We start from the raw sequence: 24478 nt of genomic DNA, 5'->3' as shown, positions 1-24478 counted from the left end.
GGATGAGAACTTAACTGAAGCATAGAAAGAGAAGCGTATGCTAGGTCATGGAGGACATGATATACTTCAGCCTTCCTCAGACGAGCCAATCAAACAAAACCTGCAATGATACACAAACTGACCTATACCGTTTCGAGAACCTGCATTCCATCTTCCAATCAGCAAAACCTGGAACTTACAGCCGAGAAGCTAGCTCATATAGGGCTCAAAGCACATCTGGCCGGTGAAGAAGTCTCGAGGAGGCGGTGCACCCACTCCGGCTGCAACACCAATAAGGCAAAACCTGAATTTCGAGTATAGTCAACGATGTCCGCCGTCCTTAGCACTAAAGATTGCAAGTTCTATTACGGCTTAAATGACGAAACCTGGATCGAACTTCGCATGCGTAGCCTGAATGACAGAAAGCGCATCCGTTGCAGAGCGTGCACGGGTAGCCGTTGACCTAGATACCAAAATGAACGCGTCCGTGGGTAGGCTCGCTGATCATTGAAGTTATTCTTCCCCGAGAACCTCGTATCTGAATGTCGTATTCAATATCGGCGAACAAGTATTGGAGGATGCAAGCAGTAAGTGGGTATACTTCCCTGGCAGGTACCCATGGCGGGTGCACTACATTGGCGGGCGACATGTCTAGCAGGGTTCGGGATAGTTTCTCAGAGCGATCCCGAGGCCGTGGGCAACATAGCCAGCACACGGCACGAGACACGTGGATATCCGCAAACAGTGATGTCGACAGAGTAGTGCTAGGCCATTGCCATGTACCGTGGTTCTTGGATGACACACAACCATGCGAGCTAATGGTGAGCCATCCATACTGAGAGAAGGTCCTTGAAAGAAAGGGTGTGCAACTGTGGTTGGCGAGGATTGAAGTAACACATGATGGGAGTACCTCTCACCAAGATCATGTTGCGAATCCATCAAATCAATGTTCTCTCAAATTCGTACGTACCGCGGTCAAGGAAACCATAGACCCACCCACATACTTAGTTTCGAATGGCGATGGGATAACTGAATTTGACCACCGCCTCTCCTTAAACTATCCTGCACCCACCTCTTATCGTATAATATAAAGAAGACTGATATCTCGCTTTTGATTTACCCGACTTTGCCAAAGAGAAACCAAATTCCATGCACTGACCGCCTGAGAAGGATATGCTAATCGAAAGAAACAAACGCCGGTACCGACCCAAGAATATACACAACGAATGAAGTTACACGTGAATCAAACATCTGCGCCAATACGGCTTTAACGGCCCGACCTCGCCTTGGTCTGCGCTCTGCGGTCCTTGATGGTTTCTATATGGTATTAGCAATTGTTACCACGAAACGCAACCTCTAACTTACTCTCGTCGTAAATCATAAACTCGTGCAGCGCACTTCCTGCAGGCACCATAGGTAGCACAGGCACCTTCTGGTCAGTAACGACTTCTAGCAGAGCTGGGCCGTCGCTCTCCAACAGCCACTTCAGCGAGTCCTCAAGCTCCTCGGGCTTGGTGCATCGCTTGGCCTGGACACCCATGGCGTCACCGAGTTTGACGAAATCGGCGTTGCGTTGATGGGTATGCGCGAAGCGGTCGGTGTAGAACAGGGTTTGCCATTGGGTGACCATACCCTGCTCCTCGTTGTTAAGAATAATGATCTTGACGCCAATGTTGAACTCGGCAGCGGTTGAGAGTTCGGTCAAAGTCATGCTGAAGGAGGAGTCACCGTCAATGTCGATGACGGTGCATTCTGGTCGCGCAACCTTGGCACCAATGGCGGCGGGAAGACCGTAGCCCATCGTTCCGAGACCACCCGATGTGATCATGGTGCGCGGGTATCTCCAGCGGTAATGCTGGGCGCACCACATCTGATGCTGACCAACACCAGTAGTGAGGATGGTCTGCTCTTTGCGGTCCGCCGTGAGATCAGAGAGCTTCTCCATGACAGTCTGGGGCTTGATCAGGCCGTTCTCGCCCTCCTTCTCATAGGCCCAGGGGAAACGCTCCTTCCAGGCAGCGATCTGTCCCAGCCACTCCGGCCTCTCAGGAACCTCGTTGACGAGGGGCAGAAGCTGCTTCAGGTTGGTGCCGAGGTCACCTTCAACGGCCTCGGTTGCCTGTACAACTTTGTTGATGTTCTTGGGCATGATCTCGAAGTGGATGATACCACCACGACCTTCAGCCGCGGCCGCCTTTGCCGCAGGTGCAAACTTGGAAATGGCGCCAGTGATACGGTCATCAAAGCGAGCACCGAGAGCAAGAATCAAATCAGCCTCCTGCATGGCCATGTTGGCGTAGGCCGAGCCATGCATGCCGAGCATGTGAAGAGACTTGGGCTCAAGCTCATCGTATCCTCCAAGACCTTGAAGGGTGGTGGTTACGGGAATGTTGACCTTGTCCGCCAGCTCCTTCAGAAGCTGGGGTCCATTCTCAGTTTGGAGAATACCCTGGCCGGCGTAAATGACGGGCTTCTTCGCCATGTTGATGAGGTCGGCAGATCGTCGAATGGAGGAATCCAGCTGCTGCTTGCTCAGTTCGCGAGCAGCAATAGTCGCGGCGCTGACAGTCGTCGGAAGAGTGCTGCTCATGGGAATAGCTCTTTGTAGGACACTGGCGGTAACATCCTTGGGCAAGTCGACGAGAACGGGGCCGGGCCGTCCACTTGTCGCGATCTCGAAAGCCTCGTTGATTCTTCGCGGTAGCTCAGCAATGTTTTTGACGAGGACGTTCCACTTTGTGCAAGGTCTTGTGATGCCGACCATGTCAGCTTCCTGGAAAGCATCTGATCCAATTGCGCTGGTAACGACCTGACCGCAGAAGACAACCAAGGGTGTTCCGTCCATCAGCGCATCCTGCATGGGTGTGACGACGTTGGTGGCACCGGGTCCAGAGGTAACGAGCACAACACCAGGCTTTCCACTTGCGCGGGCGTAACCCTCTGCCATATGGCCGGCACCCTGTTCATGTCGTGGAAGGATGAAGTCGAAGTGCTTTGACTGGTAGATGGCATCGAAGACGGGGAGAATCGCACCACCGGGGTAGCCAACTGGGAGGTGTTAGTCTGATATATACAATTGGTAAATTTGATGCGAAATATCGTACAGATGTGCTTGACACCCTGGCGGAGCATCATCTCGTGGAAGATCTCTCCACCAGTCATGCCAACAAACGAATGGTCCATTGCAGGCGAACGGTACTGCTTCAGTGGTTGGACTTCCTTATGATCCTCGCGATTGAAAGCAGGCGACGGTCTTGACCGCGACTGTGTTTGTGTGGCGGCCGCCGCAGCGGTGCTCTGAGGTCGCTTCGCATCTTCTTGGGTGATTTTGCTCGAGACAGCCTGTGCAGGTCTGCGGAAGGGCGAGACGGCGCATCTTTGTGCTGTGGTGGAAAAGTTGCGGTTGCCCTTGAGAGCATTTACAGCTCGTGTGCGTGACTGCTGCATGACGAGGATGGGCGTCCACTGGGGGACGATATATTAATACACACGGAGGGGAGAGCAATAGCAAAGACGGGAAAAGCAAGACGACGTGGGAGAAGAGAGTGGGAGGTGAGCTGACGGACGGTTTTGAGTCAATTGGCCGTTCGCCGTTGACTCTTCCTCTGGCCCAGGTTCGTGGCGCATATGAAAAGTTAGTGGAGTCGTCTCCCCGGTGGCAGGGTCCTGATTGGGCGATCCCCGCAATTGCATGGCTTGCTGCCGAACATCGGAGCGCTGATGACAGCCGTCTAAGAAGAATAGACCATAGACACGATGCAAGTTCCACCCAGAGGAGGCCATGGTCGAGTTGCTTCGGGCGACGAGAGAAGACGAAGTGTGTTGCCTGCTGTTCTCACCTAGTTTGGCATGACTAATCCATTACAGCTGCCCTCACCCGGCGCGCGACAAAGGGTCCGCTCGACGCCGATGACATAGTTGTAGACGAGTATGCGCCCACTCTATTCAGCCGACATGAGATACGAATGCAATAGATACGCTTACACAATGATGCAGCCCTCTCGCTGAGAGCACCCCCAGCCTACCTGCGCGCATTCGGTCGCCAGCACGGCCTCAACCTTCCCCGCAACCGCCGCACGATGCCCCAACACGCGGCATCGACGACATTCCCCACAAGGACTTCAGCTTCCTGCAAGACCCACAGGCATACCACGTCCTACCAGTGACGAATGTACCGCCCCCATTTTTGAGTGCGCCGCACACTCCGCCAATATCCTCGCCCATAGACACTCTTCTCCTGTCAGGACACTATCGCCTCGCCGCCATCGCCGCCGCACGCAACCTCATCTCGGCTGCCCCAGGCGATCACGATACACTGTTACACCTAGTACACGTCCGTCTGGCATGTCTCTGCCTACTGCAAGAACATGCACTAGCCGCGCAGGAGTCCAAGGTTCTGGGTGACCTAAACAGCGCCTTCTACCGGCACCCCCTTACGAACGCGCACCTGGTACCCTGGGATCTACGCCTCCTCGTCGTACGACTAGCAGCGCTGGGCTATGGAGAGTGGCGCAAGGGTATAATGGGCTACTACGAGCTTGCACGAGAGTGTAGGGAGAGCATCCTCAGATCGAGCTCAGACGATGACAAGGCAATGTGGCGGTCGAGATTACGAGACTGCGGCATCCGCGTTGCCAATGTCCTCGTAGAGATGGGCGATCTCGAGGGCGCAGGAAGACACCTAGCAACACTCGCAGCAGATGGTGATCAAACTAGGGAGATATCGCTCATGGAAACACTCGTCTGGTTGAGAGTCGGTGACATGCAATCAGCACGACGTTGTCTAGCGCGCGCATCCTCCGCCTCCGCAGATGCTCTCGTAGACGGCACACTAAATGCCCTGATTCAGCTCGCCGACTCGGACTACCAAGCCACTGCTGTATCTTTCCAGGCACTGCACGAGCAGTTTCCCGAAGATGCTATGGTAGCGCAGAATCTGGCTGTGTGTTTACTATACACGGGTCGTATCTCAGACGCTAGAGGTATACTTAGTGAACTGGTAGACGAAAGTCCACCATTCCACTCCCTCGTGTTGAATCTAAGCACGGTGTATGAGTTGTGTACGGAGAGGAATAGAGAGAAGAAACTTGGGTTAGCCGAGAGATTGGCTGGGAGGAGAGAAGGTGGCGGGGTAGGATGGGAACTCAGTAATGCTGAGTTCAAGCTATGAACGAATCGTCTTGGACATGTCGAATGAATCACTTGATTATCGTGAACTAGACCTACTCTCCCTTGTTGCTAGCTTGGATGCCTCCTCAAGTCTAATACATCAGACAGCTTAACATTGCCCTTACCACCCCACCCTGCAGCTCCCTGAGCAACCTCCGGTCGGATGCGGACATACCAACCCCAAGCCCGCTTATCCAGGTCCTCTTTACTCAATACTGTTGCCCATGAGCCATAGAGTAGCTCTAACGCCCCTAGCAGAAGACTGAGGTTATGTTCCTTCTCCGCTGCTATGGTAGCAGCTGTTCGCTTGCCCTTTGGCTTCGGTGCTGCCTCTCCCTCTACCTTGACATCGACATCCTCCGTCTTGACCGCATTCGCGGCAGGTGTCTCGAACGCCTTCATTAGATACGACCTAGCACCTTGCGCGGAATATATAGGCAGATTAGTCGACCCGCTCTTGGAGGTTTGTGCCCTTTTCAGCGCTTCAAGATCCACGCCCCAGAGTGCAGGTTCCCTTGCCTTGTCCTTCTCCTCTTCCTTCTCTTCATCGCCTGCCGAGCCTTCCGACTCAGACTTGGTCGTTTGCTGTGACGCGCCATCCCCATCCTCCCATTCATAACCCCACCTCTTCATCACTCGAACCTCTCTCGTCATGATCCGCAGCAGCGGCTGTCCTTCACCCCACCCCTCTTCTTCGGCGGGCTGGCCCTTATCAAGTCCAATATTCACAGCTTTTGTCTTACTGTTCATAGACGTGACTGCTTGCGCTAAACTGAGACGACTGGATATGGGTTGGCAGGGCATCGTGAACTTGAGCAGTGTTACTGCGAAAGCGAGAACCAGTGGTGCGCGATTCGTGTATATGGCAGCCGACTTGAGTTTCTCTTCATCTAGCTCTGGTTCAGGCAGTGCGAGGGAAGCCTCGAGATCCGCGCCATTAAGAGGTTGTCCATATGTTGGTTTAGCTTTCTTTGGTGCAGGCGCAATCGCAGATGAGGAAGCGTCTGCGGTCCGTTTTTTGGATTGCCGTTTTGCGGCGTTGAGGACTTGACGCGCGACTTTTTCATCGGCGAAGATTGTCTTGAGGGTTTCATGGGAGGATTTGGCGAGATCTGATGGACTACGCAATCGTTACTATGAGTTGTTGACGCGGTGGTACGCTGTCACGTGCTTACGTGTTAAGGTTCGCTGCTTGTAAGTCCTTGATCTTGGATAGGGCTTGGGCGAGAGGTATCTTGGCGTCTTGCGATAGAAAGCGGAGGAGCGATTGAACGTCTTGTGCCGAGGTCATAGTGCTTGTCTGGTTTTGTGGTGCTGTCAAGATGGCATGACGTTGTTAGAGATTCCCGAGGCCGTGGGGAAGCCCTGGACTTGACGCTAGTTTGGACCCTCATGCGCAAGCTTAACTTTCTAGATGTTGACACTCGAAACCTCAACCTCAACCTCACCTCATGAAATCCTGCAATACGACAATAACCTGATCACGCGTTAATATGGCTTTCAAGTTTTCTCTGGGCACCGCCAAAGCCACCAAGGCGCAATTGAACGCCAAAGCCAAGGAAGAAGAGGAAGCGAAAGCGCGCGAGGAGAAGAATGCGCTCGACAAGGTTATGGCTGATTTCGAGGCGGAGCATGGCACAGAGAAGAGTATACTGGGGGAGCCTGAGAAGCATGAAGCGGAAGATGTCTTCGTTCCAACTGGAAGTAAGAGGCACTTTACAGGCAGACAACGGACGATGAAGAGCGGCCCCGGCACCCTCGAAACCGAACCTCTCGATGATTATCCAAGACCTGGCGCAGTACCAGGACGTCTGCCACCGCAGATGCAGTCACGATTTGGAGCAAATGTACCTACAGGTCCTGCGTCACTCGAGGGCCCCAAGCAGTCAGAGAACGTCTTTACGACCGTCGTAGCGAAAGCCTCAAACCTCCCACCCTCGATGGACGCACGTCGCGTAGAGGAGCTCTTCGCTGATTTCCCGTCACTCAAAATCACTCGCGTCGAGAAGATACCACCCCAAGGCCCATCGGTGAAGGGCAGGCCGTCAGCGACAATGAAGGTCATATTCGACAAAGAGGCGAATGCGCGAGACCTCGACGAGGCGATGAACAAGCTCAACGACAAGAAATACTTGGGAAAGGGTTACTACCTACATCTGGACAGGTATCTCGGCGGTCGTTCAGTGGACACAGCGCAGCGCACAGAGCCGTTCGGCGCACGGTGGCAGGCCCCCGAATTACCCAAGGGCTTTGCGCCTCCGCCTGATCTAGGTGGGGGAGGTGGAGGCGGGAGGGACAGACCACGTGAGGATACTGAGCAACTCATCGTCACTGCGAACCAGCCACCTGATGTTGCTACACTCAGATTAGTCCACCAGACCATAGAAGGGGTTATACTTGGCGGTGTGGAGTTTGAGGCTGCCCTGATGAACGATCCACAAGTTCAAGACGAGGAACGGTTCGCTTGGCTGTACGACCAGAAACACCCCGTTAATCGTTATTACCGTTGGCGCTTACATCAAATCGTCTGCGATAGCCCGAATCCCGAGATCTTCGAGCGGCATGGCGACTGGAGAGGCCCGGTGGATCCTCTGCCCCACGAGTTTGCCGACCACTTGGGAGCTTTCGAGTCCGACGACGAAAGCGTGGACAGTGAAGACGAGGAGGAGAAGGAGAAGCCGCAATACAAGCCTCTGCCAGTCGGTGATAACTATCCCGGACGAGTCGACAACGGACATGGTATCATGAATCCTAGATCACGAGCAATGCTTCTATGGATGCTTACCTCGGTCCCACCTGGCAGTATTGTCGCTGATGACATTGCTGCTATTTCGAACTTTGCTGTCGAGCATGCCGGCCAAGGCATGGACGAGGTCACTAGTATTCTGGTATCTAACATCATACAGCCCTTTCAGCTCACGGGTGCCAATACGAGGAACCGCGCAAACGATGCAGAGGGCAAAGACGACCTCCGACGTCCCGACGTCCGACAGGTAACGCTGAACGCTCTGCGCATCATCTCTGATGTGCTCTTCGTCACTGCAAAAGAGTCGGGCGTTTCCTACAAGTACCGCCTAGCTATCGGCACAGAGATTGTGGATCGCAGAGTTTTCGAACATCTCGAACAACTTCCCGCAAAACTCGAGATGGGTCGCATGACAGAGAGGACTTTCAGGGAGGAAGTCAACATTATCCTCAAGGTGTGGGAAGAAGAGCACCTATTCGATGATGCGACACTCAAGCATCTTGATGAGGCTTTCAATGCGCGGGAGAGGCAAAAGCAAGAGGATGAGGAGGCGAGACGATTAGCAGAGAGGAGAAAACGCAAGGGCAACGTCGTCCGCAAAGTGCCGACTTCTGAGGCTACCGAAGGGGGTGAGCAGGTGATGGACGTTGACGAGATTGCAGAAGATGCGACGGTTGAGCCTGAGCAATCTTCTGTGAAAGACACTCCAGAGGCGCCTGTAGCTGAAGCCGTCGTGCCGGCAGATCCACCAAAAGCAGCCGAAGCGAGAGAGGTTGAGATACCTGGAGAGACGGCCGTCGCAAGAGCTCGCCGGTTGAGACCGAAGGCAGAGGACATGTTTGCGTTGGATGAGGAGGACTAAGAAAGTGATAGACCTACGGATGATACCCTAGAGCGAAGTGGAGTCCAACCAGCTCATCAGAGCTACCGGCAAGCAAAGAGCGGTGATGAGAGATCCAAATCTCAACTACTATCTTCAAAGCCCCACAATTACTAATGATTTGAACGATCAAACTCACACGCTCATAGTATATGAGCAGAACAACATGGCACCTAAAAACCCCTTCGTGTACGTGATGTATGTGAATCAATCTCCCCTTTCAAGTCACGAACAAGCACGCAGGCGCCATGCCGCTAGTCATGTCGACCCCACGCTTGATCGACGTCAGGCACGTCCCCTGATTCGATACCCGGACCAAACACATGGTTGCAGCATGTTTCCTTTGACCTGATGTCGATGTGAAATATGGTGGCTCTTTGAAGGTAGCAATCGCAGTCAGGTGCAATCGTGATTGGCTCGTGACTTGCGCCGTGGACCCCAACATCGTGGGACTCGCCCGCTACGGAAGCTCTCCGCCTAAACCAACAACACAGACACTTGTAGTCGCTACCTCACACCGCCTCCCAGCCAATACTCCGCCCACTTAGTCGCGCAGCTGCCCCTCCGGCAGCCGCTCTATCGCAGGGATATTTTCTTCCCTCACAATCTTGCCAAGACTACTGTGTTAGGGCTCTTCCGCTGCCATCTCCGCAGCTTCACAGTCGACCTCACAACGCCTACATCGCTGTACCAAAATGCCGACCTTTTTAGGGCTTGCGGTCAGCATCCATGCCGACAGTAACCCGCTGCCAGAATACTCGATACAGAAGCAATCTAAACATCACCGTATCACCTCTTACATCCCCGTCCCACCTGCGAAGATACCGCCTGGCGCTACCAAGCCTGAACAATCTTCTTTCGCGATATCGATAACCCTGCTCACTCCAGGTCTTCACGTGCCCTACTCTACCCCCAAGCCGACTGAAGATGATCCCAACCCGAAAGCGAAGATTGTCGGTGGCCTCCCAGGCCAAACCGGAGAGCGGGGCAAGTACGGTCCCACGATAGCCCCGTACAAGCCTCTGACCACCTCGCCGAACGAGACAATTGCTGCATACATATACTTTGACGGCCGGGCAAAGGAGGAAGTAGCGACCCTACTGCGGCGCGGCGAAGAGACGTGGGTCAACTCGCGGTGGGTCAGCGTACCAGAGTCAGAAGGTGGGGGTCTTGCAGAGCGCGAGTTTCTCTTCCGCGAGGTCGGTCTCGAGCGATGGCTGAATGGCCTGGATCTCGAGGGCAAGGACAAAGATGTGGCTGCAAAGATTGAGCGGAGAAAGCAGCGTCTAGAAAAGAAGCGGGCAAAGCGGAGAGAGGCCTTGGATAGCAGCGACGAGGACAAGAAGGCATCCAGTAACGGTGTATTGCGCTACAGCGAAAGCAAGGACGCGCCTGTCGAGACGCTCTCAGGCAACGACGAGTTCTTCACCACCGACTCCGATTCGGACGATGAACCTCCCATGCCCGAGGCAGCCGGACAGATCAAAGTCGCTCTATTCCGCGTACTGGCGTCTGGAGAAATCAAGCGCGGCGAGTACTCACCTCAGTTCGACGCACACGACGACGACGAACAAAACGGAGGAGGAGAAGGCGAGGACGTGGACCATACTACGAGTTTCGCAAAGCCCAAGACGCTGGACCCCAAGTCTATCAGCACTCAGACCGTGACTGGCATAGATCCCCCGGACAAGCCGTACGCAGTCTTCACCTTCTTGTATCGCGGAGAGCGTAAGTATACAAAGTAACGATTGTGGTAATATAGCTAACAAAAAACAGGCCAACTGCGCAAGATGGGCATCTTGAACATAAAGGAGAAGCCCACCGTCACCTCGCCACAATCCAAGCGGAAATCTGGAGCGCTCGACTTCGGCAGCCTAAAGCCTCTGAACGCAGCCGCCGGAACTAAGAACTTTGGTGGTTACCGAGAGACTTCACCCAAGTCTAAGAAGAAGACGGAAGATGCCATGGACAGCGACGCAGATGACGAGGACGACGTCAAGGTTGAGGATGCGGAGGAGGACAAGGAGGTCTTCGACAAGGGTATGCTATCACCGGAAGATGCTCACAGACAGGGCGAACTCGCGGAGGGCGTTCGCAAGATCAAGGTATGCTTGCTGTCATTTTGTCGATAACATTGTACTAACTCCCTGTAGCTTAAGCGTCAACACTCTGCCGAACCTCTGGGCCGCCCTGCAGGACCTTCTCATTCCGACTCTACAGGATCTCCTCTTTCTGGCACACCGGCGCCTGAAAACTCGTCGGCAGCTGGACCATCATCTTCCGGCACCGCGAATGCTTCCGAGGAGCCCAGTACACAGAACTCTATCGCTTCGCCCTTCAAGAAGCAGCGCGCTTCGTTACCTGGCTTCGACGACAACGTGCGAAAGAGTCTGGGTCAAGCGCTCATGGACGCTCATCAAGGACGAGCAAACTCCGATGGAAACATCCCCACCATCGAAACCAAGATGGAAGAAGATGAGGAGTTGTGACACAAGAAGATTCGTTTTCAAATCGCATTCGAATGAAGTGGAGGCCCTGTCTCCGCTCATCGTGTAACAAAGCACACCTCTGTTCGCATTATAACGGTCAACCACGAGTCGAATACTGCAATACCACAATCATCCAAACCTTAATACCTCGCAGGCACCACGGCCGACATCACCTTTTTGGCGCAAATGGGCATGGATCCTGCAAAACTAAGGATATATGGGGCTTGGATAAACTAGGCTCGGTGCCGGGTTTGGCTCTAGGCTGGCTGACGGATTCTGTACATGATCATGTTTCGTATGTTCTCTTTTAGTGTGGGCTTCGGCACGGCAAGAAGGGTGGCGGATGGTTTGGGATGAGGATGAGTTGGTACAAGATGCATGGTTGACATGTCTAGTGGTGTGAAGTGACATGAAATGAAACGTATGGCACGATATGTAGTATGTGTACATGGTGATGAATATGCAAGTGAAAAGTGAGGGAGAGTGATGTCTATTTGATGCGGACTACTAGCGGGTCTATAATGGACTATCTTCTTCAATCACGTTTCGTAAATATATACCGAACCGGAAATGCCTCATGCTCCTTCCCCGGTCTCCATGCACACAAATCTGCTAAACTCCCCACTTTCGTCACTCTCCTCTTCTTTCCATCTTCTCCTTCTCCCTCAACTTGTTCTTCTGACACCTTTAATCCGTAACCCTGACAATCTATCCCGTCTCGCTGCACTAACACACTAGACCACCCTGAATCCTCGGCGCCAAAAGCATCCTTCGTCAAGTCATCGCCTACGTATAACTTCTCGAACGTTGATGCCGGACTATCAGAGCTGGACTCTGAGGCACCCAGTGTCGAAGCTAACAACTCTTCCGCAGCAGCGAAGATGCGTCGATCGGGTTTCTCGAAGCCAACATCGTAGGATAGCACGGTGAAATCTACGTCTTGGTCCTGCCCCCTTCTAGAACGCTTTTTTCTTGTCTTCTGATCAGCATCATGACCGTACCGAAGGGAGCTCATTTTGAACCGCAATGAAGTCAACACTTCGGGGACGCGGTTATCAGAATTCGTTATTATCCCCACGATGGTCCTGTCCCAGGGCCATATGCCTGGAAGGGAGTGGTGCCTTGGAATATTTCTTGCATAGTGCAGCATGTTGAAAAAGGGCTTTACGTCTGGGTACAGCTTGTAACCTAAACCAGAGGAGTACGTGCGTATGAGTTCCTGGGTAAGGGCAGGTGGGAAGGTTTGGTCTTTGCTGAGGAAGGGTGTGAAGGTGTCTTCTATGACGTTTGCCCACCACTTCTCTGCACCCATTCCTGTTGCCTTGCCATAGTTTGGGTTTTCTTGAGATGCTTTCTTGAAAGCTTGCTTGAAGCTTGAAGCTATTTCCTTGGGGTTTTCGGTGTTGCCTACATTGATGCCGTGGCGAGCTGCGGCTTGTGCGTAGGCGACTGGAATGGGTTTAGATGGAGTAAAGAGTGTGCCAAATGCGTCGAAACAGAGAAGTAGGTTCTTCTTTTCCGCTAAGGGTTTGGCTGCTGACATGACGGACATGGAGGTAGGGATGGATGTTTAGTCTGTGCCGCACTTCGGCCACTCGAACGGCAACACCCTACCAAGCCAAAAGTGCCGATCCGATAATATTCTAAAAGATATAGAAATGTCGATTAAAGATCACATCGACGTGTAAGGCGACCCAAACTCCCCAATGGGATTGCGGAAGGAGACGATCCAATGAGGCTAGTCAGGGTCCGAGCTACTTGCGGACACGATCACCTCCGCGATTCCTCGACCTCCAACGTCAACCCTCACCTGCAGTCGCTCATTCACCCAATTCCGCAGACACAACACACACTTCCAAGATGGCGCCGACTACCAACAACAACAAGTACTCAGTGCTCCTCCCTACCTACAACGAGCGTCGCAACCTGCCCATAATAACATGGCTGCTGGCTAAGACGTTTGAGGAGAAGTACGTCGCAACAATATCCTACAAGACAAGACACCACGATACTAACACAAATTGATTAGCAAACTCGACTGGGAACTCATCATCATCGACGACGGCTCCCCCGATGGCACCCAAGAAATCGCCGCCCAGCTCCAAAAAGTCTACACCCCCCAGCGCATCCAAATCCGCGCCCGCGCCGGTAAACTCGGTCTGGGAACCGCCTACGTCCACGGTCTGCAATTCGCAACCGGAAACTTCGTCATCATCATGGACGCCGACTTTTCGCATCACCCCAAGTTCATTGCGCCCATGATCGCTTTACAGAAGACCCAGAACTACGATATCGTTACCGGCACACGGTATGCAGGGGACGGCGGTGTGTTCGGCTGGGATCTCAAACGCAAATTCGTGTCTAGGGGCGCGAATCTGTTTGCGGATACCGTGCTTAGGCCTGGTGTGAGTGATTTGACGGGTTCGTTTAGGTTGTACAAGAAGGAGGTGCTGCAGAAGGTTATTCGCAGCACGGAGAGTAAGGGGTACACTTTCCAGATGGAGATGATGGTTAGGGCAAAGGCTATGGGATGCACGGTTGCGGAGGTGCCAATCTCGTTTGTGGACCGTCTTTACGGCGAGAGCAAGCTGGGTGGTGATGAGATTGTGGAGTATGCGAAGGGTGTGCTGGCGCTGTGGATGAAGGTTTAGAAGAGCGGAAGGAGGGTGGACTTGCATGGCGTTGGCGTCCGGTGAGGATGGCATTGGAAGATATCCTGGGCTGGAAAAGACGGGGGAATACTTCATCTTTCTCTTTTGTCTGAATAGTATGTTTAACTCATAATCTTCTCAAACCTGTCCAATACCCGTTATCGCCCTGTCTCAGTTCACTTCAAACGGGAGTTACGCCATGACTTCCTCTAGTTGCTGGCTATTACCTCATTCCTGGCCATGTCACTTTTCTTTGGCTGCCGCTTTATACACCGTCACGGGGTCTTCCCAGACGCAAGTTGGTCAGACTTGAGGTGAAGTCATATACTGATGGTTGTAGTATACAGTCTATATCATGGTCTGGATTACGGTATGTCATTTCACATTCCTTCAATTGCATAGGTGATGACTGATACGTCTCATACTCTACTTCTGGACGACCGCACCGATCTCATGCCTCGTTTCCAGGGAGCGACTAAGAAAGCGCTGATCTAGCATATTGGGACAAGAGGCACCATCTTTCGCAAGTCGCGTTGGTCTTGTTATACTAGAAAGGTACTCAGAAGTTCCCCAAGCGGCAACGGTTGAGTTTCTCGACTTTTGCGTACAACGGCTGTATGCTACTCATTGTGGTGACCTAATTAGGCACCTGCAAACATCCTCTGAATACTTCACCGCATACCACTGATTTGATTCGCCAAGCGGTGCTAACGACGGCTACTCCCTGTCCTCGCACTCACTTCCACCTTCTCAGTCCCCCTATCACCGGATCACAGAAACAAGCACACGTCTTTTCAGACGGTGCATATTGTATCATAACGAAGACGCTTGCTACAGCCGCTCTCAAGTACAATGTCACGATGTCAACACAGTGCAACTACTAGCCGTTCCGCCTCATGGAGTAAGTGACCCTGTACGAACTGCATGTGAGACATATACTGACTTCGTGCACCAACATTTAGCCTTCCCGCAGAACTTCACCTCATGATCTACAAGCGACTACCTCGTCAGATCAAGCACGCCAAATTGCGCTAGGTAGGCTCGCGCACTGACAACCTGTTTACCATTGTGAACACTAAGATCATCTTCATCACACGTCATCGTTCAACCGCTGTCTTGCGCACAAACCATCAAGCCTATACTGAGGCGCGTGCGATTGTCTCAGCTATCCTCCAACCCTTCATGGTAGAGTCGCAGCCGCGGATCATCGGACACGATGTTCAGCTCGAGGCATTAATGGCGTTTCTGCCACATATCGTAGAAGAATACAGAGCATGAAAAGTGAGTTCTACCTACCGTACAGTGTAACCTTAATTTGGTGACTAAGTCGTCTGCAGTACACTTCTGTTACTCCCTGAGAGGTTTTGGTGAGCGACACTGTGACTTCAACCATAGCCCCTGGGAAACCGAATGATATGATAACGTTGCACGGTTCCTCTTGCATACCACGTTCATCATGAGACAGTTTCATACTCGGAAATCGTAATCCGCCGCGATCGCGTCATTCACTGACTTCAATAGCATGAACGATGACGAACGAACTCTCGCCGATCGCTGTTGGCGAGGAAGAACACCCGTCGAAGATGAACTGTTCTTACAGTTGAAGATCACTAATGAAATGTCCATCGATCAGGACCTCTGTCTCGTCCATGCACCTGGTGGAGAGGTCAAGCTTGCGGCCGCCAACATCCCATCGAACCTGACATGGACAAATACTATGAGAGCATGGGCGGCGAAGTATTCGTATGAGTCAGGAGACTTGGGTTGAGGAGTGCCTACCTTGTGGAAAGTTTGAAGAAGCTTGGCTATACAGTACCCTAAATCGTATTAGGGGGACGTTCCAGTGATATAGGTAGAAGGCAACCCACCGCGAATCGCTTTCGGGTAAAACTTGCCTATACACAACTCCTCAATACCCAATTTTTTCGTATAATTACAATGGCCGAAGAGCGATACAGAGGTAAAAGTCCAAATCTCCGTACAAATTTGTGTCTACGTTGATTCTGGTGTTCGCGTGCGTGTCTTGATATTTCAACCTTTCTGTGTGTAGCCATTCACTGTTGTTGAAGAAACTGTTAACTAATCTGGTCGCGCTGAATCGGCACAACTACCTCCGACCATCCGACAAATGAGCTTCGTTACAGTACCTAGTTATACTCACGTATCTACCAACCAACTTGCGAATGATAGACATCCGGTGTTTCCGGCTGATGCGAGGATCATCATCACGGCATTACTATTACCTCCACACCCTCCGATAGGTCAATGTTGGAAATGGTACTTTGTGGTATGACATCTCTCCCCTCTCCTTCACTCTCGTTTTCGCACTTGCTAAACCTTTATATTCAACCTTGTTTGTCTTCTAGACGTTTGTGATTGAGACCACTGAAATTTTGGTTATTCATCTTGTTTTCCAGCCGATAGTAATCGCCTAGCCATCAGTGGTTGCTTATCCGAGTGCCGAAATGACGATTCCTGAGTTCAAGCCGTTTCCGTTCTTGAAACTTCCTACGGAGATACGTTTGCTGGTCTATGAACGTCTGCCGCGTCAGCTCAAACACACCAAGGTCTCCATAGACGGTTTCGTGGCCATCTTGGTTACAAGGCACCTGCCCACCGCTATACTGCGCACTAGCAAGCTGATTTGTTCGGAATCAAAAGCTATCGTAGAAAGGCTGATTCGAGAGTTCATTGAAGAATCACAAACCAAGATCATCGAATTGGGCAAAGACGGTTCAAAGATAAGGCATTGCAAAGTACTGGAGTGTTTGATACGGCACATCCCTCGGGAGCGCAATGCCGTGGAAGACTTTGAAGAATACGATATTCAAGCCATTCTTCAGCGACTACCAGAGTTGGGGACGCTTCCGCCCGTGAATCCCACAATGATTTTTAACGTCGCTCGTTTCATGCATCAAGCCGCCAGGTCCAGGTATCACTCTAGTGAGCCTACCTCTTCATCTACCGACAGATCTTGGAACAACACAGTCTTGACAGTGTTCGTTACTCGCACCGCTCTCAAGGACGACGATCAATTCTGGTTTACTTGTGAGACCAACCACAGACATGTTCGACACATGTACCATCATGAAAAAATGGCGCTGCTTCCCAACCATATCTGGATCCTGGACGGCGGCGTTTTACTGTTGGAAGAAGGGGCCTCTTTGGAATCGACCACTGACAAGGTTCCGATGTTGTGGTCCGATGGCTACGACAGGTGGGGTAACAGAACGCGGGGTGTGGAGGAATCGTGGGGATCAGCTATGAGCCAGGATGATTGGGTTGCGAACTGGTTACCGTCTTAGGCGTGGCGGAGCAAACACAAGGTTGTTGAACGCTCCCGCGATATGATCTAGAGATATTCACATGGGATCGATAGTCAATCTAGTCATGTCCAACCGTCGGCATTGGCGCCTGCGGGATGTATCTAGCGTAAACCGATCATCAAAATGACGAAGCCAGGCTCGAAACCCCTAAATTGCGACTGCGAAGGTCGCATAATCTTGTACAGTAGGTTGGGTAATCTCTGACATGTGCTTGCGAATCAAACTTTTCCGTCCTGAACTCCTGGCCAATCACCGCGCTTCTAACCTTCCCGCACACTAACACCCCTCTTCATGAACAGCAACTTCGTCTTCGTTGGTTCCGCAAACTTCCCCTCCTCTTCGAACACTGGAAGTGCAGCATCCGAGTGCATAAACGCGATGAACTGCTGCAAATGTAACTCATCTTCAAAAGCCATAGTGCCCATACAATCCCAATCCATACCCTCATCTCCGCCAATCATCACACGTGGAATTCCAACAGGGCATTCGGAGTCGTCAACATGGTAGTATCGTGTCCAGGTTAACGGATGCACTTTCCCAGCGATCTTCTTGAGAAGTGGCGCATAGATTTCTTCGTTGTGGCGATGGAACTCCGCACGTGAAACGCCTTCTTTTCGCGTAGCGACTGTAGTGAGGATGTATGGGTATGTGCTCGTCTTCGCTAGGATTGTATGCGGCATTGTTGTGGTATTGCTTGGTGTTATAGTTGTAGAGTGGTCGTATTTCGGCGGTATAATGATATGCGGCCGATGTTTAGCATGTCCTGGTTCAAAAGAATGATGGGAATAAGAAAGTTTCTTGGGCTGTAAGAAGATGGGTATGAGAAAATAATGGCGACGAAACTGAACGAAATTTCAGGCAAGAAAACAGGAGACGGATGTCTTCCGTATGGAGGGTGATTAACCGCGTGCCGGTGTCAGCTAGTCAGTCTACCCCTGCCTTTTATCGGTTCCACTTCCCGCTCGCTTGCCGATCCTGCAGGCCGTGCGTAAACTACCGACGAAGCTAAGTACCGAACCTTTCCCAAACTTCTTTCTTGCTGCCTCATTCGAACGCATACGATTCAGATACGAGTGTCAATGTCGTTGCGATGTTCAAACTCGTTATCTCGTTTGCTCTGGCGAGTTGCCACGAGCGTCAGTCGGTCGACGGTCGTAAGTTCACGCCTTACGACATCGCTTGTTTCAGTTGCCGATGGTTGCTTTGAGCCTCCCCAATTATCATCGCTGTGCAAACTGCAAGCATACGGCATTTTTCGGAAGAGCTTACCGACTCCGCGGAAGGCCTTTGACATAATAAATTCGACTCTTGTAGCCCGATTCCCGGAAGGCATGCTCGGGAATAGCGGGTTTGTAGTACATCTCCGATGGTCAGCATTCGTTAGTGTTGTCTTGGCTACAGTATAAATTGCACAAAATTTGCACTGGTCAGGGCATTGAGTGCCGGTGTAACTCTGTACTAGTATATCTCGATCCAATGTGCCAGGCCAAAGGTCTGACCTATGTACCGGCCACAAAACTAACACTAACACGCTTCAGCGATTCTTCTAGTGAGCAATGCCTTCCAAGCACATTTCGCTTGTGGGTTGTTGGTATCCATGCAATCGGTTAATACCCTGAGTAGACAAGTGGTTTCTTCCCGTCCACTTGTGCAGCGGCACGAACCGGCACCACTCCGCTCCACAGCCCGACTTTTGAACTCGTAACCGACAGTTATGAGCGACCACATCTCAAAACGATAACAAGACGTGCCGCGTCCGAGCGCATGGAATCCGACATCGACAGATGGGATCATCACTCCGCTGCTCTTTATGATCCCAAAGATATCGAAAATCGCCGGTTTGCGTGTCTCGATGACTGTGATGTGCACATCAATCAATAGTGCCTCCTTTTTAGCGCCCATCGCGCTTGGAGATGGGCCGAAGACGAATACCAGTATATTGTGATAGCGATAGATCTTGAAATCTGTCCCACCTAGGCCCACAAGCGGTGTAGGTCTGCGTCCAGTCACACTTTCAATGACATCTGCAATACAATTCAAGAAGGGATGATCGAGTGCTGAAAAACTTGGTGGGTTGCTAGCAGCTTGTTGGACTCGATAACTTATGCCAGGCCATGATACTAAGATGTCGTCGATGTAAGCACGCACCATCCGTGCCTTCATGCCGATAGAAAGGCGGATATCGGCTTCAAAAGAACATATCGAAGGAACCATGTAGACCTCGACCCCACCATGGACGAGGTCCCGTTGGCGCCTTTCGTTATGACATTGAAACCATGCGTAACGTACATATAAACTCACAAAAGTCAGTGTACGTTCCAACAGCTCTACATGCAACAAGCTTGCTTACACTTCTCGCCGAACCCTATCGACTGTAGACCGCCAGGTTTGCCATTGATAATACAATCGCCTTTGCAGAGCGACGCTACCAGTAAGAATCGCAGCCCACTTTTTAAGCAGCTTGAAAGCGACGATCAAAGCTTCGATACGGACTTTCATGTCGACTGTGCCGAGAGGTGCGCTGGCTTTCATAAACTTTAATTGATAACCTTGAAGCCTTACCGCAGATGTTTTCCTACCGCCGAATTGATGAACGTGGCGTTCTCCTGTTCAATAGTACAGTGCTGCGTTTGAGTAATAGAAGCACTTGCCCTATTGCATGACCGCAGACCCTGTACAGTGCTCGAACGTAGTCGTCGCAATGATATGTAGCTGGAAAACAAGGCAGTGTATTATCAAAAGCAACGTGAAACATGCTTGAAAATGAATAGACCGCCCACGTTGTCGTTACCATGAGCAATCATTACGTATGTGACGGGCACAAAATATCTCAGTGGCTACGGCTTCAGTATTGCGGACTCAAACAGCCGTCTGACACATTCGCCTTGTTTTTGCCCAGTCTCTCCTCCATACCCGGAAGCCTCATACCTTCGACGGCCTCGTCGAACCTCTCCAGCTCCACAATCTTAGTCTCGCGCGCCCTCTTCCTATCCTGCATCTCCCGCCTTAGCACCTCGACCGTTCCACTGAATCCTGTGATAGTCAGAAGTAGCGCCACCGTAGTTTCCAGTGTACCAATGTGCTCATTTGTTGCCGCTGTGGCCTTATCGATGGCGGCATAGAGGAGGTCGCACACGGGGAGAGTCGCGAAGTCGATAGCGGGCACAGGCGTGTGCGCTGCGAAAACAGTTATTACGGATGCAAGGTCGGATACCGTGCTACCTGTACTCGAAGACGCAGGAGACGGTGCAGTTGCGGAAGTAGGCTCTTCTTCGGCGACCTCAGGAAGAACTTGAATGGTACTTGGTTCGAGTGTCCGCGGCGGTGACGGGGCTCGCTGGATGATTTTGGATGTGTTTGCTGTGGGCTTTCCGGATTCATTTGTCTTTGGTGGCTGTGCCTCGGACCTGGACTTTGCGTGTGAGCCATGCTTGAAGAGGTGTCGAATGAGGCCACCTCGCGGCATTGTGTCAAATACGATTGAGTTGTTTGGAGTGGGTTGCGGGACCTGAATTAGGCTGATTCCAAAGCATGCATGGTGGGAGGGGCAATGTCGGTGTGAGAGTGGGCGAATGATACGGCGTCGGCTTCGCAGTATGGAGTATATTCTTGCTCACCTACGGTACCAAGGCCTGTCGGTATACTATCGCGCTAGTAGATAACGTTCCCGCTCGACCACAATCCTCTATTCAGGCCTTTTGTATCTAGGCTCTTCTGACTCCACACTAGCTTCTCGCTATCTCTATATGGCCTTGAACAACACCTACGATTGCGCGCGTGATACTCGGCTCAGCCGCCGTCCTAGCAATATCGAGATGACTGATATAGTTTCAACGATATCATAGTCAAGAAGCGAGGCGGTACCAATGCTGGATCCGCCGCTGTGAATCTATCCCACGAAGCACCTAGGAGGTTTCCACTAACATCTTACAGTGCGATCACGTCTTCAACCGATAATTTGACGCCAACAGGACGTATCCCCAACCTAGGAGAAAAGAGTATGTTACTCGACGAAAACGTAGCCATCGAACAATGTCATACCAAGATGAGAGCAGAGACAGCCGATTACGGGCGCGAGATTAGCGCTATGATAACCAAGATACAAGAGATGGAGGCACATATCCAAGCATACGATATCCGAAACGCGAAGCTACGAGGATGCTTCACAATGCTAGAGACTGAGTCAAGCACTCTTCGACGTAAAATTAGTGATTTGGGATTGAAGCAAAAGCAGGGACGTATTCCGGACAGCACTGTTCAGAACATGTGAAATGATATGAATGTCTCTACGCAAGGTCCTCGAAATGTACGCAATGTCCATCCTTTACACCACGATACAAACCGTGACCGCGATGTGAGTTATAGCGGGGCGGTATACACTGAGCATCGGAGGAGGTTGAGCGGGTTTCAAGAAGGCAATACCTATCAACCAGACCCAGGCTGGGGGCGCGAAGACCGTCGAAGCGTAAGGAATATGAATTTGGGGAGCGACTGCTTCGACACCGACCAACGGCCGGCAACAAGGCGTCGGGAAGAGAGACGCTGAAACAGCAGCAGGGTAGTGTGATAAGAGTATCGATGATAATGTAGAGAGGTAATCGTGATGGACTGAATTGGTGAAGCAACACCGGTAGCGGAAGAGGACACTATACTTAAGGCTTGTTCCAGGTGTCCAAGATCAAGGGTAGGGGAATTGTGCGACAAAGTATCATCCGCGCCGATCACCGGCAGCGATTACCCGAATGGATGGCTCTCCAAACCAACACCACTTTCCTACAGAATCCCTTGCGAAGATGGCATATTTGATAGGAGGAATTAATGGCTCAGCGTCCATGTAGGAAGCTACAACCCCTGCGAACAGATCAGCATGCTATGGTCGATGATTCTAGCGAAGCCTCAACACTCTGGTCAAAGTCGATGGATGCAAATGTCCTACGCATAGCAAGGCGAAGAGGAATGAGAAGGCCGGGGTTTTACGCACTTGGGGCAGCAATATCAGAATGTGTTGCTACGACAAACGTGGGGAAGTGACTAAGTGGCACAGTTCAATTATCGGTTGTCCACAGGCGAGGAAGATAACCGATACACCAGCACGACTCAGGTGAAGGACGTGAACACGGGTCGCTATATCATCTCAGTAAACAATACCGACATGAAGTTCGCGGATTCGAAAGGAACTAGTGCGATGGCTCGATGTAACGCTCCTATTGGCTGATCTGGGAAGGATGGAAGATAGGCGAAGCCACTACGTGACTGCGCCGCATGCCGTGTATGCGAACCGTTTCTACTCGCGCGATATCTGACATGCTGATTGTCAGTCCATCCAATAATCGCGCTTCAGCAAATAATCGCGCCTTGGGTCAGGTCCTCCAGTATGTTGGTGGTAGCTATGCCATACGGACGATTTCCTACGGTTTCGCTAGTGGTGGGTAGTTCATACAACCCTTGCTCCCAACAACAATGCCATAAAAGGGCCGTTTGCGCATCAAATGGGACTACTCGGACCTTCATCCACTGCTCCCTAACTGTGCGTAGAAAACCGAACAGAAATGGCGGGACCAGTGAATAGACACGTAGTTGTGGTGAGTTGTTCCTGAACGCGTTCCTACTATGAAGCTGAGTCTGTCGACAGATTGGCGGTTCAATAGCCGGGCTCATGCATGCGCTTGTCTTAAAGTCCCATGGCCACAGCGTTGTGGTTCTTGAGATGCGCACCGAGGAACGGCTACGAGCTCGAGCTGCAGGCCTGACCCTTTGGCCAAATGCACAGAAGCTCGTCGCAACGTACATACCTGATATTGGACTCGACGATATCTTGTTCCGCAACCCTTCATTCCCTATCATCGACAAGAATGGCAATGTACTCGCCGACGTGCCGTTCGCATATGATTTGCGCACGTCGTGTTGGGCGGGCATCCACGGACTGCTGTGGATGGCTTGTGAGAAAGATGTCGAGGGACACGGGTCTGTGACTATGCAGTGTGGATGCGAGGTGCATGGGCTAGTCGAGCAAGACGACCACCTCGTTGTGACGTACAAAAGCAAGGACGGGGTCGAAGAACAGATGACAACAGACCTCCTTATCGCAGCTGATGGTGCACGTTCGCACATCCGTAGCCTCGTGCTGCCCGATATCAAAACCGAGTACGTCGGCTATGTGGCTTGGAGGTCGCACATCCCAGAACTGGACGCACCCGAAGAACTGCGTTGCGCGATCGAGGGCAAGATGCCTCAATGCATGCTTGACGGCAGCTACATTGTGGTGTATGTTCAGACCGCAATTCCTTGGCTATAGCTAACGCGTTCCAGATACATGTCGCCTAACGAGATTGGAAACATGCGACCAGGCGAGCGAGTCATTGAATGGTGTTGGTACGACGCATGCGATGCATCGACCCCGGTTTTTGCCGATTACATGACCGATGTTGACGGTGTCCGTCACAATGTCACAGTCCCTGGAAACCTGCTACGCCCGGAAGTCTGGAAGTCACAGCTGGAACGAAGAGAAGCCACGTTATCTGCAACATGGAAGAAGATCTTTCATGATTCAAACAAATTGCCGCTTCTTACTGCTGTCCGTGCGTTCGATAATACCAAGGCCTCGTTCTATGGTGGAAAGTTGCTGCTGGTAGGTGAGGCGTTGATCCAGGTCCGGCCACACTTGGGAGCGAGTTGCGACGTTGCAGCACTGTCCGCATTAACGTTGCCGCAGGTGCTGGATGGCAGTTTGACGGTGGGCCAATGGGAGAAGATAGTGGCTAGGTACGGTATGGAGAAGGCGATCGGAAGTAGGGCCACTGGCATCTTCGGGATGACAGGACACTGGCCGGAGGGCTATACAGCCGAGTCTGCAGCATAATTTTCCCAGGAAATCGTAGGTTGAGAGAATATAACAAAGGGAAGCTTTTCGATGGAGGATTGCAGGAGGAATGTAATGACGTAACACAGGCTCAGAAGCGAGCCTTCGGCGCTAGAGAGCGATCTGACTAATTCAAGTTAAGATGTATATCCTCCAGTGGTCAACATTCCCTTTCCATCGCACACCAACGAATAATTTTCACGTGTTGACCCGTAAGTGCTCTCACCGTCGTTAATCGCATGCATCACTGTCTCGCTCCTACTTCCGGATGCCTGTGGCCAGCCGCGACTATGCTTGAATCTGGTGCCGTGTCACCTCGAGGCAACTAGGGGATAGGGTCGGCCTCTTGTTCGACGCGAGGGCCGCGCAACTAGTACAA

At 51.8% G+C, this 24478-nt stretch overlaps 10 protein-coding genes across 10 annotated transcripts; 5 read left to right on the top strand and 5 right to left on the bottom strand.

The window, feature by feature from the left end:
• Window positions 1-1246: 1246 nt before the first annotated feature.
• ALTATR162_LOCUS2543 (uncharacterized protein) lies at window positions 1247-3426 on the bottom strand (the record flags this gene model as incomplete). Its single annotated transcript, XM_043310149.1, has 3 exons — window positions 1247-1296; window positions 1345-3027; window positions 3084-3426. 3 exons carry the CDS (start codon window positions 3424-3426, stop codon window positions 1247-1249), a joined length of 2076 nt encoding a protein of 691 aa, XP_043166084.1.
• Window positions 3427-3735: 309 nt separating this feature from the next.
• Window positions 3736-5149, top strand: ALTATR162_LOCUS2542 (uncharacterized protein; the record flags this gene model as incomplete). Its single annotated transcript, XM_043310148.1, has 3 exons — window positions 3736-3796; window positions 3847-3907; window positions 3976-5149. 3 exons carry the CDS (start codon window positions 3736-3738, stop codon window positions 5147-5149), a joined length of 1296 nt encoding a protein of 431 aa, XP_043166083.1.
• Window positions 5150-5217: 68 nt separating this feature from the next.
• Window positions 5218-6439, bottom strand: ALTATR162_LOCUS2541 (uncharacterized protein; the record flags this gene model as incomplete). Its single annotated transcript, XM_043310147.1, has 2 exons — window positions 5218-6268; window positions 6324-6439. 2 exons carry the CDS (start codon window positions 6437-6439, stop codon window positions 5218-5220), a joined length of 1167 nt encoding a protein of 388 aa, XP_043166082.1.
• Window positions 6440-6641: 202 nt separating this feature from the next.
• ALTATR162_LOCUS2540 (uncharacterized protein) lies at window positions 6642-8756 on the top strand (the record flags this gene model as incomplete). The annotated part of the gene is made up of 1 exon (XM_043310146.1): window positions 6642-8756. One exon carries the CDS (start codon window positions 6642-6644, stop codon window positions 8754-8756), a length of 2115 nt encoding a protein of 704 aa, XP_043166081.1.
• Window positions 8757-9469: 713 nt separating this feature from the next.
• Window positions 9470-11263, top strand: ALTATR162_LOCUS2539 (uncharacterized protein; the record flags this gene model as incomplete). The annotated part of the gene is made up of 3 exons (XM_043310145.1): window positions 9470-10502; window positions 10551-10879; window positions 10928-11263. 3 exons carry the CDS (start codon window positions 9470-9472, stop codon window positions 11261-11263), a joined length of 1698 nt encoding a protein of 565 aa, XP_043166080.1.
• A 535-nt stretch (window positions 11264-11798) lies between these two features.
• On the bottom strand, window positions 11799-12806 carry ALTATR162_LOCUS2538 (uncharacterized protein; the record flags this gene model as incomplete). Its single annotated transcript, XM_043310144.1, has 1 exon — window positions 11799-12806. The coding sequence occupies one exon, from the start codon at window positions 12804-12806 to the stop codon at window positions 11799-11801; it is 1008 nt and encodes a 335-aa protein (XP_043166079.1).
• A 317-nt stretch (window positions 12807-13123) lies between these two features.
• On the top strand, window positions 13124-13914 carry ALTATR162_LOCUS2537 (uncharacterized protein; the record flags this gene model as incomplete). The annotated part of the gene is made up of 2 exons (XM_043310143.1): window positions 13124-13233; window positions 13293-13914. The coding sequence occupies 2 exons, from the start codon at window positions 13124-13126 to the stop codon at window positions 13912-13914; spliced, it is 732 nt and encodes a 243-aa protein (XP_043166078.1).
• Window positions 13915-17500: 3586 nt separating this feature from the next.
• ALTATR162_LOCUS2536 (uncharacterized protein) lies at window positions 17501-17920 on the bottom strand (the record flags this gene model as incomplete). The annotated part of the gene is made up of 1 exon (XM_043310142.1): window positions 17501-17920. The coding sequence occupies one exon, from the start codon at window positions 17918-17920 to the stop codon at window positions 17501-17503; it is 420 nt and encodes a 139-aa protein (XP_043166077.1).
• A 2165-nt stretch (window positions 17921-20085) lies between these two features.
• On the bottom strand, window positions 20086-20706 carry ALTATR162_LOCUS2535 (uncharacterized protein; the record flags this gene model as incomplete). The annotated part of the gene is made up of 1 exon (XM_043310141.1): window positions 20086-20706. One exon carries the CDS (start codon window positions 20704-20706, stop codon window positions 20086-20088), a length of 621 nt encoding a protein of 206 aa, XP_043166076.1.
• A 2083-nt stretch (window positions 20707-22789) lies between these two features.
• ALTATR162_LOCUS2534 (uncharacterized protein) lies at window positions 22790-24099 on the top strand (the record flags this gene model as incomplete). The annotated part of the gene is made up of 3 exons (XM_043310140.1): window positions 22790-22822; window positions 22873-23504; window positions 23550-24099. 3 exons carry the CDS (start codon window positions 22790-22792, stop codon window positions 24097-24099), a joined length of 1215 nt encoding a protein of 404 aa, XP_043166075.1.
• Between the last annotated feature and the right edge of the window lie 379 nt (window positions 24100-24478).

Source organism: Alternaria atra (assembly GCF_907166805.1).
Source record: "Alternaria atra isolate CS162 genome assembly, contig: 21, whole genome shotgun sequence".
NCBI classification, from domain to species: Eukaryota; Fungi; Ascomycota; class Dothideomycetes; order Pleosporales; family Pleosporaceae; genus Alternaria; species Alternaria atra.
This window is presented reverse-complemented; position numbering and strand designations above follow the sequence as displayed.